The following is an 18,561-nucleotide window of genomic DNA, read 5'->3' on the forward strand; positions in this document are numbered from 1 at the left end:
ATCTTGCAAAAAGGTTATTTGCTTCACCGTTTCCTCCGCCAAGGCCGGTAGTTAGTACTGTGCCTCAGAAAGACATTGCCTTTGTACTACATACGCTGCAACACGGAAATGAGTACCAGCCGTTTGAGAACCAACGGCGTGGTAAACCAAGCTTTACGGTTCATGCTGCAGATGATGGGTCGGCTGTCAGTGCGGGATAAAACCCCCCTGTCTGACTCCAACCAATACGGTAACGCCACGCGAACGTCCATTGGGAAGGCCGTATGCGGGTTGGTCGCTAGCTTGAACTTCGGCAATGTAGTTTGATGTTCCCTCATCCTGCATATGCACTCGCATGTTTGGGAAACCTCGGAGATGCTTCCAGTTACGTACAGTATAATATCAGCACTACAAACATTATCATAAAGCTCTGACCAGTAAGTGACAAAGTAGATCCAGTTATTGAGGGGTAAGGTAAGCAGGAAACATCAGCAGATCCGACGCTAAGTTAGTTTTTATGTGTGGACTTTGGGAGGAACTGCGCCTGCGCTAATGCAATTGCAGGCCGTGTAGCGCTATGGTCTAATCTGGGTATACCATTGGAGTTGCAAGGACCCGAGGCATTTCGAGAGATGGGTAGTGATCTGACAGGACGGAACAGCCGGATAAGCAGTCGGCTTCGATTGCTACGACCAACAGAGGCCACGCAGGCATGGCGTCGGTGAGGTGGAAGCAACGGGAGTCTATTGAGAAGGTTTGGTATGAAGACTTGCCAATCGGATATCCATGGACTGCAGAGAAATGAAAGGACCATAGTAATAGCCCATCATCTGACTGTTTAAAGATACTGTGCAAGGAAAGACAGAGCAAGCTTTAATGGTGGTTGTATATTGGGGCTTTTATCACCATCTCAAGACAAGGATGGAATACGAAAATAAGAGGTGGAAACACTGAAAGTACATGATAGAAATCTAATTATAGCTGACTGCTCGGCACACTCGAAGTCAGGTGTCATGATGACAACGGTGCGGGCAGCATGCATTGCATAATCTTATCCTCGAGGTCAAAGCTCACCAGCTGAGTACAGCTGTGCGAAGCGAGAGGTTGGCTGACGCAGTAGTTCCTTGGGGTCACCTTGCTCAACAATCTTGCCATCATCTAGTACTAGAACTATATCAAATTCAACGATCGTTGCAACCTGATGTGTGACACAAAGGACAGTGCTATCAGGGAACGTGTCAAATACTGTCTGGCGCAGTTGAGTCTGGATATCATTGTCGACGCTGATAAGGTTAGCAGTGAGCTGTAAGAGTTGTGTCACGTGTGCAGCTTACTGGCTGGTTGGTTCATCCATCAAGACAATCTTTTCCTTCTTGAGGCAAGCTAATGTCATGGCGAACAGCTGGCGCTCTCCGTGGGAGAAGGTGTCGCTTGAAGCGATCATATCTAGACCGCCTCCTTGCTCAATAGTCTGCCAGAGGCCAGTCTTCTTTAGGCCTTGGATGATCTCTTGCTCGTCTGAAATGCCGAAGAGCTTGGCATACTCTCGTATACTCACCGAGAAAATGAGTGACTCTTGCGGAAGAACGACGAAGCGAGACCGCACTTCATCCTTGGCCAGGGTTGAGATGTCAACATCGTCAATACTGATGAGACCTGAAGACACCTGTACCAGGCCAAGCAATGAATTGACCAGCGTGCTCTTTCCGCTGTTGACAGATGAGTTAGCATCCCGTGACAGCTGAATTCAGTATCTGGTTGCGAGGAACATACCTTCCCGTCCGGCCGCAAATAGCCATCTTGGAGCCTGGCTTGATATCCAGTGTAAGATTCGAGATAGTTGGTGGCAACGAGGTTCTGTACCGTGGGTTAGTTCTCTGAGAGCTCTATCGCTGAGATGTTGCACTTACGAATGAGTGAGCGTAACATCGCTGAAGTGAATCTCTCCTCTCGACGGCCACTCCGCCGGAGGCTTCGTATCCGACTCATGTTCCGAGTGCGTATCTTGAGTAAAGTCCCTGATACGAGCTACTGCACCAAGTGTGATCTCAAGTGAAGTCCAGAAGAATACAACACCCTTGACTGATTGCCCAAGACCCACGATGTTAAACAGCGCGAGGCCAAGACTACCGCCACTGGTGTTCATCTGGACAACAGCGATGGATATGACCACAAGAGCCAGAGTCGCCACGAACAGGTCTACTGAGAGGTTGAGTGTAACTTGTGCAGACTGTAAGAAGTGGAAAGGCACTTGTGATCGCTCGAGAACCTCGATTCCTCTTCGTAAGTACCATGCTGCCCAACCATATGCACGAACGGTAGCGAGTCCATCAAGAGACTCAAGAAGAAGGGACAAGACAGGTGACCTTGCCTCGATATCCATGACACGAAGTCTTCGAGATGTTCGAAGATAAAACTCATGAAAGAATCCAATTACAACAGCAATTGCCAAAATTGCAAAGCCAGCGTAGTGAGATTGGATGGTGACAACGATGCACTGCGCGATAAGCATCAGCAAGTTCATCGTGGCGCCAACGAAAGCTAGTGGTAGCTCCATGTCGGTGATCTGCAGGTCCTGGCTAAATCTAAAAGCCGTTGCGATTAGCGAGTGTCTGTGCACAACAGTTCGCGATCGTACCTGTTTAACGTGACTCCACTGTCCGTCTGCGAGAAGAAATCCATTCTGGCACTAAACCGCTGTCAGTAAGGGCGAAAAAAGGCTGGAGGGAGGGATAGCATACTTTAGTGTTGTGGCAAGAATAAGATGGTGAAACAAAGCTGCAGTCCGAACTGCGATGCGTAGGAAGAGCCAGACACATGCTGAAAAGAGAGCTACCCAGGCCATCGAGCCAACTCCAAAGAAAACGCCATAGAATGACGGGAGTGTATCGATTTGGTCCTGGAGACTCTTCTCCGTCCAGAGTCCAAGCCAGATTTCTATCAATGTCAGTATCTGGTGGAGACAACTACTGAGACGGGGTGAATGGCTTACGTGGAAATATGACGCCTATCACGAATAGCAAGCAGAGAAACAGAAAGACGATAAAATCCATCCAGCCGATGATTCCAAAGTACCACTTATACACAGCCCAGTCACCATTGGCGCCTTTCTTGAAGGCGATGTCATTTGTGATTGCAGTGTTGGGTAGTTCGTCAGAGTCTTGGGCTCTAGGTTCTCGTGCAGTAGAGGCACGATCTGATACTTGTAGCACGTCATGTTCGAGCTGTTCAATATGTGGTGCGATCTCAGCGTATGTGCCTTGCCGAACAACACGACCGTCGGCGTCAATGAGGATGATGTAGTTGGCGAATGGAAGGTATCTCGCTATATGCTGTTAGTGAGTGTAAATTAAGGGAGAGGTGAACTTACGTGAACTTGTGGCGAGTATAGTCGTGGTGGGAGCACTGCTGAGAAGACCTCGGGGTGCGAAGATCTCACCGAGGATGTGGCGCTCAGTGTTGGTGTCAAGACCTACCAGACAATCGTCAAGAAGAACAAGGGTAGCCTTGGAGTAGATGGCACGCGCTAGAGCCTAGAGCCGTCATCAGTATACGCAATATTTCATGTTGGAAGAGGTTACTCACAATGCGAACTTTCTGTCCTCCACTGACAGACTGTCCATTCAATCCACACAAATGCTTATCCCCATCCGTAAGATCCTCGATATCCTGATCAAGCGCGCATGCATGAAGCGCCATTCGATATCGCTCTTCATATAAAGGCAAAGCGCCGACGATGTTCTCTTTGATACTGATGTTAGCGATCCACGGAGTCTGGTCACAGAAAGCAACTTGTGAGTCGTCAACCGACACGGTTCCAGAGGACGGCGCAAGATCACCAAGTACGACACGTAGCAGTGTCGACTTTCCACTACCTGTCGGTCCAGCAATTACAGTCAATCCATGAGCTGGCACATCAAATGTAGCGTCCTTAATAACCGCTTCACCGTCTTCAGTCCACTTCGCGCTGACGTTCTGTATCTTGACAGCCACGCCAGTGAGGACCTTCTTCTCGCTTGTACCACCAACAGAGCTCTCATCCGTACTGATGCTAGCATCTCTGATCGATTTTCGAGGATCTGTCCAGGTATGCTGGTTGAGGAAGCTCTCAATACGTTGCAGTGAGCCGAGGCCTACCATAATGGCCATTACGTGGGATGTGCAGTCTTGTATGCTTGAGCTGACGATGTTGAAGAGGGTCATGACCTGGAAGGCTGTTTGAGCGGTCAGGATTCGTCCTGATGACTTGTCCGCTACGGCGTTGTGTACACTGAGACCCAGGGCAGGGAGCATGGTAAGAGAGGTGAAGGCTATATATTGGTCAGCGGATGGTCAAGACGAAGATTTTGATAACTTACACAAGGTCACCAGTGCAATAAGCTGCAGTCTGAATCTCTTTGATAGCTTGATCTCCGATTGTCTCTCATCTTCAAGCATGGTCTTTATCGCTGGCGCCGCGCCCATCTGCTTGATACTCTTGATACCCTTCAAAACTTGGACTGTCTTGTGAAGACGCTTCTCAATGGCCGCCATCCAGTTCTTCTGGAATCTGCTAGCGCGTCCTGACCAATACCCGCCAAGCAGCAAGGAGCCTGTCTACTGTTAGTTCTCTAACATAACAATGCCATGACCGTGGCGAAATGACTTACCTCCTATTAGCCCCAAAGTGGCTAATGCTGCAAGGCCTAGCTGTGCTTCAATCAACCAGAGTCCAATTGCAACAGACACAAAGCTCGCCCAAGCATCGTGTATCTTGCGGACTCCGAGCTGTACACGCTCAACATCAGCAGTCATCATTGTTGTACTTGAATCTCCTGTGTCCACGACGCGATCCAGAAGGAGTGACTGCTGGTAGATTCGCATAGACAAGTCGGCGCGGACAACGGTAGTGGCTCTAACAGCACTTTGCTCGTACAGTGAAGAGACGAACTAATTCGTTCTCGTTAGTGACACGCATGTTGTCCAGAGCAAATGGTATCTTACCGCAATGCCATAGTAGACAAGAGCATATGCTGCAATGAGTCCATCACCTCTCTCCTTTGAGCCGTCGGTCTTTGGTTTCGAAATGTAGTCGATCGCTCGACGGACGAGGAATGGTTGGGCAAAGGTCAAGGCGAGGTAGCAGAGTCGGGGGAATATGGGTGCCAGAAACTCGATAATGTGAGAGAAGAAGATCTCTTTTGCAAGCTTGATCGGCGCTTGGTTCCTCTTTGGTCCTAGGAATTGTTAGTCACCATGTTTGCAGTGATACGTGCTTCGTGGGAACATGCCTTTTTCGGTCGGCCTCAATTGGGCATTCTGCAATTTGGTGTCAAGCTTGGAAAGATGTTCAGTTTGTAGCGGCGTGCGGTACCCAGCCCAGAAGATCGGCATCATTCGCAGCATAAGCGCTCGTTCAATGATACCATTGCTCTCCTCTGGTGCGTCGCATAGTTCATGTCTGTTTACCAACGAACATTTCCACAGCATCTCAGTGACCAGGGCGCAAACCTTGGTACTTGCCAGCACCATAACAGCAATGGCCGGGTCTCGTCCATCTAGCATTCGCCAAAGGGTTCGAGCGCGAGCGGCATCCATGGGGATAGTCGACAGGAGGTAGAGGACCAAGATGGACGAGGTGCGCACCGCGCGCTGATGCTCCAGGAAAGACAGACATGCTAGTATCGCGGAGCCGAGTATACCAATACTTCCCGCGGCGATACTGGCTCTGGTTCGTGTTTCATCACGGATCGAGAAAAGCGCGACTGTACTCGTTTGCGATCCTAGGACCAGTGTCCATGCGATCTTGAGGCCATCACATTAGTTTACAATCACTCTTGCACAGCGTATGGCAGTACAACGTAAGAGAAATTAACATACCAACTTCAGCGGCAATATGAAACAACCCTTGAATATCACCGGTTTTGTCCAAAGTCGCGTAATTCGAAAGACAGCAAGACAAATAGCGACACAAAGAGGAAGAATACAAAGAATCGTCTCTTCAAACAACAAAGTGAAGTCAAAATTGGACCCGCATCCCTTGACGACGGGTCCAAAGGTGTCCTCGACATGGAGGAGACAATTGGGAGGCGGCATTCTTCGGAATTCGGATTTTCTGATTCGATCAGAAACAAACAGAACGATCAACCCTTAGCAGAAATCAAGGGACAACCAGAGATCTAATCGAATGGTTTGGGCTACCATTCCAATTGAAGGATCAGGATCAGGAGCCGGGGGTTGGCTCGGAGGAATAATCAGCCCGATCGGATGGAACTTTAATATGGGATCTGCTGACCTGCGGTGCCCTTTGTGCAACGTGAGAAGCCGCTGGCTTAAAAATGTAGTGTTTGAAGATGGCTTACATTGACAGAGGGACCTTTTGAGATAAAGTGTTATTGATGTTAAAGGATCTTCTTGGTCGTGCTTGGCGGCTCTTGGTAGTTCCAGGCTAGGATGATCCTTCTGGAATACGGGATATACAGCGGGACATGGGGTGGAGGGGAGTCCCAGTATGGAGACGTTATCTGCCTTTGAGAACCTGAAAGCTATGCTGATGAGATGGTTGTTGCAGTTGTTCATACCTTGGCTTACAGTAAAGGCTCCTTTAATACTCCTCAAATGATCCATAGTAGACAAAGAAAATACTTTCGCCTCTATGGGAAGTTTCAAGAGTGATAAAGTATTTATGTCTTAAACTGTTATCTGGATAAATGCCTAATAGTAAACTAATTAGTTTAGTATAGGGTGTAGGTTGTTTGGTATTGGAAGCGATAAGATAAGATACCATAGATAAGATAAGATAGGATATAAAGCGGAAGTGGCAAACTCGGTCTCGCCTCTGCACAAATGTGGCGGTACCCAACAGCTCACCAACCTCTCTAGAGCATCAGCCGACTTGAGCCAACGGCCAAGGCAACAATGGAACCTTCTTCATCCTCAATACCCCCCAGACCAATCCTACCCCGTCCAACAACAACGCCCGCCACCCCATCCGCACCAAGGTCCACCAGCCACTTGGTAATCCCGCGGAAATCAAAGGTCATCTCAGCCTGCCAACCCTGCAAGCTGAAAAAGATAAAATGCGATGGCAACCGTCCCGAATGCGGGCCTTGCGTGTCAAAAGGCCGAAGCTGCGAATACACAGTCCAGGGCAACAGAACAGAGATCCTCATAAGACGACAGCAGGCTTTGCAGGAGAACGTTGAATCGTTCGCGGCGCTGTATCGGTATCTCCAGGAACGGCCTGCGAATGAAGCTAATAGTCTGTTTGAGCGGATTCGCGATGGTTTCGGCATTGAAGCGGCGCTTGAGTTTGTGAAAAGTGAGGATAGTAGTCCTGCCTCAGCTTGTAGAGACCCACCAAGTGCCAGGGTGAGATGGAGTCAACAGATCTACGACTGCAATCTACTCTTCGAGAACGAGCTCTTGTCAACCGAGACCTCGGACGTGGCTATTCAAGCCTTGCGAGATGGCGTCGACTGTTACTTCTTATACATGGGCAACATGTTTCCTATTTACACGAAGAAGGAAGCCAATTCAATTCTTGACACCTTTCAAGAAGCAAAGCCAGATCAGGTTGCCAGCAGAAAAATTGCTTACGGGGAGTTGCTGGCTATTTGTGCATTGGGCTTCCAATATGATCGACAGATTCTACCAAACGGCAACGTATCAATATGCACGCCGTTCTACCAGAAAGCTCGGCTGTTTCTTGATTACGTAGTGGAGCAGGCTCCTCTGCGGGCGATGCGGATATGCTGTTGTTTGGGGATCTACAATGTTATCGCCAAGTCATCATTGGCAATCTCTTATACAGGTAGGCCCATACACTTCCTCCCCAAAAAGGTGTCGCATTGCTGAGCGGTTTTGAAGATTGGGGTATCCTACTTGGCTCCTCAAGCGGACTTGGTGTTGGCAAAAAGCCGCCGGGTCTGTCAGAACAAGATTTTAACGGATATATTAAGACTTTCGCGGCACTTATCACGGTGCGAAGCTGGGTGACAGCCACTCTTGGGCATATTCCCAGTCCCGAGGTCTCTCGATGTATTCACGTAAGTCAATACGAGCACCTAGATACTTCTTTTGTTGATGATTATTCCAGGAAACAAGGGAACAAATCGACAATACCGGTGCTCTTGATTCCGCAGCCGAGGAACCTGTTCTCGGTGTTCTGCAGCAGAAGATGGCCCAGATCACAGTCCTAAAAGCCAACGTCGTCCAAACAGTGGCATCCTTCAGAGTGTTGTCCCCCACTATCCTGAGACAGATGCATAGAGACCTCGAGTTATGGCGATTGAGTCTCCCTGCTTACATGCGTCTCGAGACCTTGGTTCACACACCAGAGATATCTCCTGACCAGCGTCGCGTGACTTTCTACATGCACCTTTTCTACATGTCCGCCTTGATTCTCAAAACTCGGGCCGTACTTGCGACTCAAAGGGATATAGGGGCGTGTACCTGGGATCCAGAAGCCAAGGCTGCTATCTTCGAAGGCATACATGCTGCTCGCAACTCAGCTCAACTTCTCGGGCTAATCCTCGAGGAGAAAGCTGTGGTGAAAAACTGCTGGCTGACTATGTAAGATACAATCTTTTCTACGCTTTCCTTCTTTGGCTCCACATTTCTTCGTATAACCCTTGAATAAAGCTAACAGAATACTTAGGTATCAATGCTATGTCACCTTCTTGATGCTGAACTTTACTGCCATCAAAAGCTTCCTTGTAGGGGGCGCTACAGCATTCAAGCAGCAAGACGTGACTCTTTCAAGAACATGCATCGAAATCCTTGCTTTATGTGCTACAAAAGACAGGATAGCACGCAGCTTCAACACACGAGTCACGAAATATCAAGACATCATCAAAGAGCATTTGCCAGAATCCCAACAAGACACGTCAGAGGGTCCTGGTTCCTACGAAGACGGACTATCAGATGACGACTCTTACCTATTTATCGAATCTAGCGGCAACGCCAGACTTCATCACCTGATGTATGAGCTACGGGAACTACTTTGCTATCCCCTTACACTTCTGAAAGGAGGTTCTGAGGCTGACATGCCATATCCTACTATTGTTGAAGCATCTGTCAACGCTGATATCAACTTTGCTCATCACCTCGCCTCACCGTTTAATATGGCTGAGGACGAGGTCCCGAATGGCCTGTTTCCACCTGAGGATAGCCTTAAGGAAAGTCATGACTATGACGCGAGGACGGAGGGTTATCTAACTGGCTCTGTTCCTTTTGGATGGGATGTCTCTGCGTGGAGACGAGATCCTGGAGTCGGAAGCCTGGATAATACTTGAGCAAAGGCAATCATATTGTATTGTCCGTGTATCTTTATTCATCTTCTACTCTTCCTACCACGTCATCGCTTGACAATAATGTTCTGTAAGGTATCTATAACGGTCTGAATTTCTTCGCCTGCCAATAGTTAGTAGTGCAATATCTCATTTTCACAGGACTTACGAGTATTATAATGTGCCATGCTCACTCGAACAACGCCGTCAGTTGTATCAAGATCGAGGACCTCTTTTACCAAACGATGAGAGTAGAAGTGGCCATGCTTCAACCCGAGATTTGAGTTAGCTTCGATCGCTGCTATGACACTTCGAGAGTTCCAGCCGTCGATAGTGAAGCTGACAATAGGCAATCGCTTGCTGGCATCCGAACTCGGTTCTCCGTAGATCGTTGCGTCTTCTCGTTTGGACAGATAGTCGAGTAGTAATTTCTGAATCTCTGTCTCTTGCTGAATACTCTTCTCCCAGCTTTCAGCAAGAAGATGATCAACCACGACAGATATACTCGCTATCAGCTCATAGCTTCCTGCAGAGAATCCAGCCTTGTCGGACAGACTTTCAGCGGGATTGAAGTAGTGGCCCAAGGGACGAAGCTGTTTCTGAGCCTCACGGCTGCCGTACAGCATTGCAATATGAGGGCCAAAGACTTTATACCATGAGAGACAATAGAAGTCAACGCCTAGATCCTTGACATTGATGGGTCGGTGAGGCGCGTAAGCTACCCCATCGACACAAACAAAAACATTTGGATACTCATGAGCAGCTGCAGCGATGGCCTTGATATCGTGGATTGATCCAAGCAGGTTAGTGCAATGAGTCAAGGCAAGAAATCTCGTCCTGTCGGATAAGAGCGGCTTTAGGCTCTCGACTGTCAGCTTGGGGTTGTTGCCTTGGCCTTCTGGAGTCCACCACTTGATGTTGAGCCCTTGTCTCTCAGCCAGATCTAGCCATGGCGCGATGTTTGCCTCGTGGTCGAGAGTTGATACGATAATCTCATCACCTTGAGCGAAGGTGAGAGCCAGTGCGAGGTTGCGTAACAATTGGGTTGAAGAAGCACCGTATACTAGATTATCCGTAAGCTGAGTGCCTTATAACCTTCTTTCCGGATATTCAGGGTACCAATTTCGTCAGGCAGTGCATTGATGTATCGTGCAGCCGCTTCGTAGCCCTTGTCAACTTTTGTTGCTGAGAGTTTGCCTACGCCATATGATGCACCCATCTGCACATTCGAGGTGATGAGGTAGTCTCGTATCCTATTAAGTTCGTCAGAACAGAAAGACTCCCAAATTAATAGCAAAACGCACGAGTCAGCCGCAGCCCCTAGAATCTGACTCCCGCCAGCATTGTCGAGAAAGACTTGGTCTTGCCGAAGAGCCGGGAACTTTGCTCGAAGCGCCTTGATGTCAAGCTGTGATTGGGACATCTTCAGATTGGTGCGACAGTACTCGTCTTCAGAGCACAATTGTAATTACTTCTCTTGTGCCGAGCTGCACTGGATCAAACGAAATTGAGGCCAGGTTGAAGCGTTTGGAAGATAAGACGGAGCGGGGTAGACTATCTCGGCCCCCAGTAATTATGATGCAATTGATCGGAGGGAATAATACAAACAAAAGAGGAAGGTGAGACAACAGCAACAGCTAGTATCAATAGAGAGTACTTAAATGCACAATACGGCTGTTAAATGCAGAAACAGCCCAAAGGAAGCCATAAGGATGCATAGCCTTCAGCTACTCGTTTTGTGCTGCAAAAAAAGGCCTGAATATCAACGGCATCATGAGAGATTTCAATGCAAAATACGCATCTTCACACATCTTTATTTCGTATTTAGAAGGGAGTTAAAGTCAAAGATTATGCACGAAGTGAAAGCAAAAGGAATTGGGCATTCAGCTGCATCCTCGCTGAGCTATCCAGCGTCTCACTGATGGAGTCAGCTTCAACCAAATGACAGTGAGACATTAATCGCACAGTCAATCAGTGGAAGCTTTTCGAGCCTCGTATCACAGCATGATGTTGCGTCTGGCCATTCGCGTTGAGTAGCTACGGCTCTCGCTGTGGGCACAGCATCACTTTCCCAGAAGTAGATTCACAGGCTACTCGGAAGTATTGATCCAGCTCCCTTGGCCCTCTGAATGTGCATACAGTTGACTGTAGTGTAGATATAAGGCCGAGTATTAGACAGGGAGATTGGGTTCTCAGATCAACTACCTTAAGGCAACCTAAACGAAAAGAACGAAAAGAACGAAACCAACAAATCACCATCTATTGAGACTCTCCACAAGCGATTGCTTTCACCATTCACAATGTGTCATATCGAAAACAGGATTACCAAGTGCGATTGGTGCCACCACGAGATTGATGCAGAAAGTCCAAAGATAGATTGCGACGATGTCCTGAATGGCCGTCTATGCAAAGGGGTGAAGAAGGAGCGGGTCACAAATATCAAACATGTTGACAGAGAGAATTGTGCGAAATGCCCACCCCCTGAGCCAGAAGAGCCAGACGAGCCAGACCAGTCTGCAGCGTAGGGAGGAAGGCGAGGAGGTTAACAGGAAAAGTGTGGTGAACTAGACATAACGTCAAGGTCAAAGGAATGTATTTGGAAGATGGTATGACTCCCCCATTGTTGTTCCTCGACTGTGAATAGGCTGTGAACGTCGCTTCCACTTGTGCGGTGCATTGCCTCTTCTTTCCACTCCACTAGAACTACGAGACCTGCCGGTCCTCTCTTTGAGACCAACCTCAATCACGTCCTTCAGGCCATGGGTTAGTGCACATTCACAAAACCATTCAAGGTATAAATTGGAGCAAACGTAGTAAATTCTGAACTAAAATAATCCTAAAGAATTAAAACAAGCGTAAATTACAAAGCAACACCTTCATATACTAGCTAACATACAAAAACTTCTTCAAGATGTGTCAATGGACAAAGACAATCGCTAAGTGCAAGAAATGCGGGTACGAACTGGATGCAGAACGATCTCAGGCAAAATGCGGCGGCCTAGTGAAGAAAGGAAAATGCAGCGGGGAGAAACCAGAAATTAAAGTCGAGACGACGAGGAATACTGATGCCTGTCCGGAATGCGCAAAGCCTAAGCCTAATGCTGCAACTGCAGCTTGAACCAAGATGGCAAATACCAGCAAGGGGGAGCTTTTGCGTCAGATAGTAGCTTAGCTCAGACAAGAAATTGAAGTTCAAGGATTACAGCTACATCATCACATGACAAAGATAGCTGTACCAACGATAACTTGATGCATGAGTAAAGTGAGATAAGCCACTCTAAAAGCTTCCAGTCGTATGAATTAATTGGAGACATCCCCAAGTCAGTGATGTTCAGCTCTGCAAGACAATGGTATTGAATTCCGGCTTTTACAGATCTTGAATAGCTGTACAAAAGTCGGCGCAAGGTATTACAACCCTTCTCTGACCAACGCACAACATTGAAGATGCTGCACTCATTCTTCGGAAATTCTTAGAGGATTCAGAGATCCCTAGGCCAGTGATTATCGCCTCGTTCCTTGTTGTGAATGGTAACACATGATTTCCTCCATTGACTGCCTGTGCTGTTCACCTTGGCGCAGGATGACTGATTCATTGCATTGAAATAGTTGGTGATTTACCATGTCTAAGCAGCATTCCCACACATTTACAAGGCCATTGGCGAGACGGTTTGAGTACTTAAAGAGAACCAGGCCTAGCACTCTGGTCTCCTCATTCTCCCAGGACATCAACTTCCAAGCAAACCAACACTCACACTACTACACACTCCACTATACAACCTTTCCGACCGCAAATATGTGCATAATTAACGTCGAGATCAAGAAGTGCGGGACATGCTACCATAAAATTAAGGAGACACACGCCGTACCTAAGCAATGCGAGAGCTACAAGGATGGGAAAGGCTGTAGCGGGATCACTTACCCAGAAAACTTCAAGTGGCTACTAAAGACTCACTGCCCTAAATGCAAGGAGAATGATAAGAAGTGAAAGGGGCCAGGTAGGCGAGTCGAATTGAGGGGCAGGATAATGCATGGTAGCTTTCAGCTAGCAAAATAAATACCGTCATTAAACCACATCTGCATTATTTATGTGAAGGTCGCTGTGTTGTAATGTAACAGGTCTCCGATTAACACCATTAACGACCGTTTCAGGTGTTGCAGGCATGCAGCACATAACCTGAGCCGCCTTGAGAGTCTTTCGGTTGTGATTAGCCCATGCAGAATGCTTAGATCGCTACTTGCGTTGAACAACTGACTCTCCAGTACGGGAGAGTTGGATCAATCTCGAAAGGTGCAGCTCACAGTTGTGCAGAAAGAAGCACCTCAGATTTTCACCGCCGCACGACTGATGGGACGAGCAGGCTATTTAAAGGGGGCGCAACACCAAGAGCCTCCCCTTTCCCGCGCTATCAGTTCCCCAATATCCCGTTGTCTAACCCATTATCAACTCCAAGCTCAAAATTCACCTCAAGGATGTGTATCATTCCGGGCACAGTGTTGATCTGCAAAACCTGCGGTGGCGAGATCTCAAGAACAATGCATGTTCTTCGACCATGCCAGAGATATCTAGAAAGGGGGCGCGCCGCTTGTCTTGGGTAAAATATCAATTGACAGCTGACAGGTTTCATGAATGAAGTCATTGCATAGAACGGAAGAAGGAAGACAAATGTATTATTTGTGAGCCTGGTGGCTCATCCGGGTAGTTAGCTGCCTCGCAAAGGGAAGAGACATGGAACTGAATAAGTCAGGTAGCTAAATTGATGCCGTAATTCGCTAATACAATCTCATTTGAAGTGTAACGCTTAGAGGTTTGGATTTGATTAGAACTGTGATAATATGAATGTAATTCGTGATTATAACCGAGATCTCGACAGGAACATCGAGGGACTGCATAAGCAGCACATTGAGGCCTAATAAGAATATATCAGGTAATGATTGTATCTCTGTTCTAACAGTGTTCCTCAACGATTCACCAACAGATGAGGACTATAAATTACATTTCCAGAACTCCAATTGCCCTGCCTTAAACTTAAAAAAGGATACCCTTCCCAGCAATATTACAGTTTGATACAAGCCACATACCACAAACAGACAGCTTATACGTCGTGTAATACTCCTCACTCAAGATGTGCACCACCAAACGAGACGTGACAAAATGTCACGTCTGCTTTTACGTTCTTAACACAACTTTCCAGCCTACCATAATGTGTGAGGGCTACAAAAAGGATGGTCGCTGCACCGGGGTTCATTACCCGACTTCAGTGGAGTACACAACAACCAATGACCGATGTCCAACTTGTATTGCCAACAAGAAGAAAGATAAGAAATAATTCGGGGCATGTAGTAAAGCTCTTAAAGTATACTATTTCCCCTTCGGGAGTGGAGAAATACAACATGTTACACTGGTGACATACTATTCTTGTCTATCTATTTTATACATACATTTGAACTATTTCAGACCTTTTGCTGTAGGCCTAGGGGATTTCTCCCCAATCTGTATCCTTGACCCTATTCAAACACCTTGAAGCTACATTCTAAACCTTTGCCATCAACTTCTTGTTGATTCTCAACCGTAAGATAACAGTCAAAACAGTGGCAATTGCTGACATCGAGCCAGCGTAGAACATGGCCGGTCGATATGCACCCAGCCCCTCATCTGCACCTCCATGCGCTTGAAGAAGGAAACCAGCAATGGGAGAGCCCTATGAGTGTTAGACAGGCTTTATCATCAATCGAGGCGAGTGGTATGTGAACTTACGAAAAGATAACCGGCTACCCAGCCAACAATCACCATACCCATAGCTGTTGATACCCTGGCAGACCCGAAAACATTGCCGACAACAGTTGGCATAGAAGAAAAGAATCCACCATTCATCAAACCATTGAGCACTGCGAAGACAGCCAAAGGTGTGAGAGTCGTTGATGCAGGCCAGAGGGCAAGCATGGTGAGTGCATTTCCAAGGAAGAAGGCCGCAAGGGTATTCAACGGCCCGAATTTATCACAGAGATATCCACTCATGATTCGTCCTACAGCAGATGCAAAACTGAAGCCTGCAACAAGTCCAGCACCAGTGTTTGTACTCAGACCCATAGATCGAGAGTAGAGGGGAAGGAAGTAAGGTGGGACTAGAAGAGGGAAGATACCGATGCCAGCGGCAAAGAAGAGGATAGCAAAGTTGAGCTGCCGAAATAGTCTCCAGTCAACGATCCCGGTCTTGGCTAAAGGTACCCTCTCTTTGATCAGCAGGGCGGCTGGAAGTCCCGAAACAGCGATGAGGATACCAGTGATGCGAAAAGCCCACTCGACGCTGTGCTTCTCAATAAGAGAATTGGTCGCAATACTCATAATCGCACCTCCAAATCCACCGCCAGCATAGACGATTCCATTGGCCAATCCCCTCTTCTTCATGAAGTACTGCGCTGGAGCGAGGGAGAAAGACATGAAGCAACCAGCCATACCGAGACCAAGAGGAATACCAGGGAGGAATATCAATCCAACAAGATGATCTGTGACGAAACTCGCGCCAATGAGAGAAAGAGCCATGAGAATGATTCCGACGGAGCTAAGTTTGCGTGTCCCGAACGTTCGTAGCATTCTCGACACGATGACTCCAACGGTAGCCATCAAAGCTGGCGATAACGAACCGCAGAAGGACAAGGCCAGAGGAGATCCGACGTTTCGCTCAACTAGGGCATTTTGGTAAACACCCCAGACGTAGCTCAGTCCGATAACCCACCAGGCTACGACGGCGCAGGCACCGATAACAACCCAGCCGTAGCCACCATCAGGGACTGTGCTATCAGCGATGCGTGAAGCTTCAAGGGCTGGGTCATCAGATTCTGGATGGCGTGTTGAGGCATTTTCAGCGAGACCGGCTCTTGTTGGACGGAGAGTTGAGGTGGTGTTGGGTTCGTAGGTTGTGCCGTTGCCGTAGGCTTCGAGCTGGACGGCTGTAGTCGTCGACATGATGTTGTCGCAGCCAGGGTATTTGGGTGAGTATCAAGAATATGATACCATGCGCCCTTTCCTTGACCTGATAAATTTAGGAGAGATTAGAAAGAGAGGTAGTTTGGTGGCTACGAGGATACTTATCCTTAGTGTCAATTGAAGGGCGCGGGTTACATCATCAATCGCGCCCAGAATTGCCAAGACTGCTGAAAGAGCTTAAACTCATCACGTTTTCCTAATTTGTCAGACATATTCATTACCATCATTCGTATCAAACAGAGATAATCTTAAATGTAGCTAAAGAGAGTGAGCGCGAGCACCAATCGCTGTAACTTAAAGTGCTTGACTGAAGCAGCTGGGATGAGGCGTCAAAATAAGGGCGTGGGGTCTTTCGTTGTTTGGCTCATCTGCCCATCTCACCCTTCTGCTTCAATATGCTTTTCTACTGCCTTGGAGTAAGCCGGGAATTTTGGGTTGAGTATTGCTATTTTATTCCAAGAATTCTTTTGGATATTTCTGATTCTCTGCGCCTGCTGACAGCATTATGGTGAACATGATTATCCGCGTCAGATATATTTTGTCCCCCAGAGGGTACTGTAGCCTTTACGAGTGGGTGGCAAGCGGCGTCTCGTCCCGTGCCGCAGAATGGCAGCTTATACAGAAGGGTGAGAAGAAAGCAGAAGGTGTGGAGGAAGCCCTCTTTCACTGCAAGATCGACCTATTGGCCTCATCGCCCTTATCGGGAGGCCATGAAAGGCTCCACGTATCGTATCGCGGTACAGCTAATGCACGCCATACTGTCGGTGAATCTGCTTGTCAGACGTTACGCCAGATCAAATGGTGTACCGAACCTTCAAACTCTGAAATGATGCGAAAGGTTGGGGAGTTGAAAGAAGCTTTTTTACTTTGATAGGGGTTGGTGATACATCTTGGCATTTATAAGTGATAGACTGTTACCCTTTTTATTACATGATGCAATGCCTTGCAACTGCAAGTCGGTCATCTAGATGTCTTAGATTGATGTCTCAGAACCCCCTCTCTAATGCAGTATAAAGAGACCAGCTATTCCTCCATCGAGACGATCCAGCTCAGCTTCTCAAGTCACTACCATACACAAGCATGGCAACCGTTACAAGGTTAACTACGAGGGAGCATCACGAGCATGACGGGCTTGTAAGTCTCCCGTCTGATGGTTCTCAGACTTTGATTCCGTTGACACGATTATATCACCCACCATCTCCGCGCAAAGTACATCCGAGAGCAGACTAGGTCATTGAGCAAGTTCGGCAATGCCTGTACCCGCATCTTGAGCAACTAGGCGCTGAGAAGCTCATCAAGGGCATCGTCAATGAGACAGCGTCCATGTGCACTTATCTCTACCCAAACGCCGATGATGAAGGAATCTTTCTCGCCACAGGCTTCATGACGGTTCAATTTGTCAATGAAGTCATCTTCGATAGCGCTGCTATTCTCGAGAATATCCAGGACTCCGTCGGGACAACGTCTGGCTAGGGATCTCCAGAAGCTGCGCGATACACCGCAGCGGCTGGCAGACGGGATCGTATGTACTGCACGTATAATGGAGAATCCTCAGGCATATGAAGAGTGCTGCGAGATCATATCGGGCTTGGAGACAGACCCGTTTCTTCTGGGAGCTATCCACGAGCTTTCGACGCGCGTGCACATCCGCGGTCGACGCATCAATGAGGAGCGCTTTGAGGTCTGGCTGGCCAAGTCATGCGCTGCCATGAAGGACTTTGGCGAGCCTCATGCCCTGATCTACAGTGAAGCCAAAAATATGACCGTCGAAGAATACGCAGACCATAAATTGCGGAATTCTGGAATGATTTATACCGTTCTCTTCGTCGAGATGGCCATGGGTACTTTTCTATCTGAGGAGCACAACGCTATTCCACAAATCCGTCAGATGCAGCAGCATTGCGAAAAGATTGGCTCACTACTGAATGAGATTTTCTCATATGAGAAAGAGACGTTTTTGGAGAATACAAATAATCTACTAGCCGTGCTGGTACGTACGGAGAAGATTAGTTTATATGAGGCTGCGCGACGAGTCGCTGCAATGTCACAAAGACATGCCCAGGAGGTGGAGCGCATTCGGATTGAGATTGAAGCCGAGTGCGATGATGACAGCGAAGAGGATACTGGTCTTGGAACGTACGTGGCGGACATGGAGTTGTTTGGCGCAGCGTGTTGGTTTTGGCAACTTCAGGGCACGAAGCGATATTCCTCCAAGACGTCGCCATTCGTAGAGCTGCGATTGGCGGATGGAAGTTCGGAGGTAGAAGCTGATAAAGGAGCCCGTTGAAATTGGCATTATCTACCCTTCAACTCATCCAAATGGCATTT

At 47.8% G+C, this 18,561-nt stretch overlaps 5 protein-coding genes across 5 annotated transcripts; 2 read left to right on the forward strand and 3 right to left on the reverse strand.

Moving 5' to 3' along the window:
* Positions 1-944: 944 nt before the first annotated feature.
* Positions 945-6,054, reverse strand: FOBCDRAFT_193839 (P-loop containing nucleoside triphosphate hydrolase protein; the record flags this gene model as incomplete). The annotated part of the gene is made up of 14 exons (XM_059608761.1): positions 945-1,262; positions 1,314-1,688; positions 1,753-1,836; positions 1,890-2,564; positions 2,618-2,668; positions 2,721-2,916; positions 2,972-3,304; positions 3,350-3,512; positions 3,565-4,289; positions 4,338-4,528; positions 4,595-4,908; positions 4,963-5,185; positions 5,231-5,763; positions 5,839-6,054. The coding sequence occupies 14 exons, from the start codon at positions 6,052-6,054 to the stop codon at positions 1,043-1,045; spliced, it is 4,299 nt and encodes a 1,432-aa protein (XP_059466455.1). The 3' UTR covers positions 945-1,042.
* An 805-nt stretch (positions 6,055-6,859) lies between these two features.
* Positions 6,860-9,369, forward strand: FOBCDRAFT_287392 (uncharacterized protein). Its single transcript, XM_031194113.3, has 4 exons — positions 6,860-7,771; positions 7,828-8,006; positions 8,057-8,532; positions 8,618-9,369. Exons 1-4 carry the CDS (start codon positions 6,877-6,879, stop codon positions 9,252-9,254), a joined length of 2,187 nt encoding a protein of 728 aa, XP_031030734.2. The 5' UTR covers positions 6,860-6,876; the 3' UTR covers positions 9,255-9,369.
* On the reverse strand, positions 9,057-10,671 carry FOBCDRAFT_287398 (pyridoxal phosphate-dependent transferase; the record flags this gene model as incomplete). Its single annotated transcript, XM_059611704.1, has 4 exons — positions 9,057-9,372; positions 9,418-10,311; positions 10,344-10,501; positions 10,553-10,671. The coding sequence occupies 4 exons, from the start codon at positions 10,669-10,671 to the stop codon at positions 9,317-9,319; spliced, it is 1,227 nt and encodes a 408-aa protein (XP_059466456.1). The 3' UTR covers positions 9,057-9,316.
* Positions 10,672-14,640: 3,969 nt separating this feature from the next.
* Positions 14,641-16,274, reverse strand: FOBCDRAFT_234745 (major facilitator superfamily domain-containing protein). Its single transcript, XM_031194117.3, has 2 exons — positions 15,004-16,274; positions 14,641-14,947 (listed from the first exon to the last, which is right to left on the reverse strand). The coding sequence occupies exons 1-2, from the start codon at positions 16,210-16,212 to the stop codon at positions 14,780-14,782; spliced, it is 1,377 nt and encodes a 458-aa protein (XP_031030738.2). The 5' UTR covers positions 16,213-16,274; the 3' UTR covers positions 14,641-14,779.
* Positions 16,275-17,313: 1,039 nt separating this feature from the next.
* On the forward strand, positions 17,314-18,520 carry FOBCDRAFT_246240 (isoprenoid synthase domain-containing protein; the record flags this gene model as incomplete). The annotated part of the gene is made up of 3 exons (XM_059610748.1): positions 17,314-17,442; positions 17,473-17,685; positions 17,717-18,520. 3 exons carry the CDS (start codon positions 17,314-17,316, stop codon positions 18,518-18,520), a joined length of 1,146 nt encoding a protein of 381 aa, XP_059468238.1.
* Between the last annotated feature and the right edge of the window lie 41 nt (positions 18,521-18,561).

Source organism: Fusarium oxysporum, chromosome XII (assembly GCF_013085055.1).
Source record: "Fusarium oxysporum Fo47 chromosome XII, complete sequence".
In the NCBI taxonomy this organism is placed as follows: domain Eukaryota; kingdom Fungi; phylum Ascomycota; class Sordariomycetes; order Hypocreales; family Nectriaceae; genus Fusarium; species Fusarium oxysporum.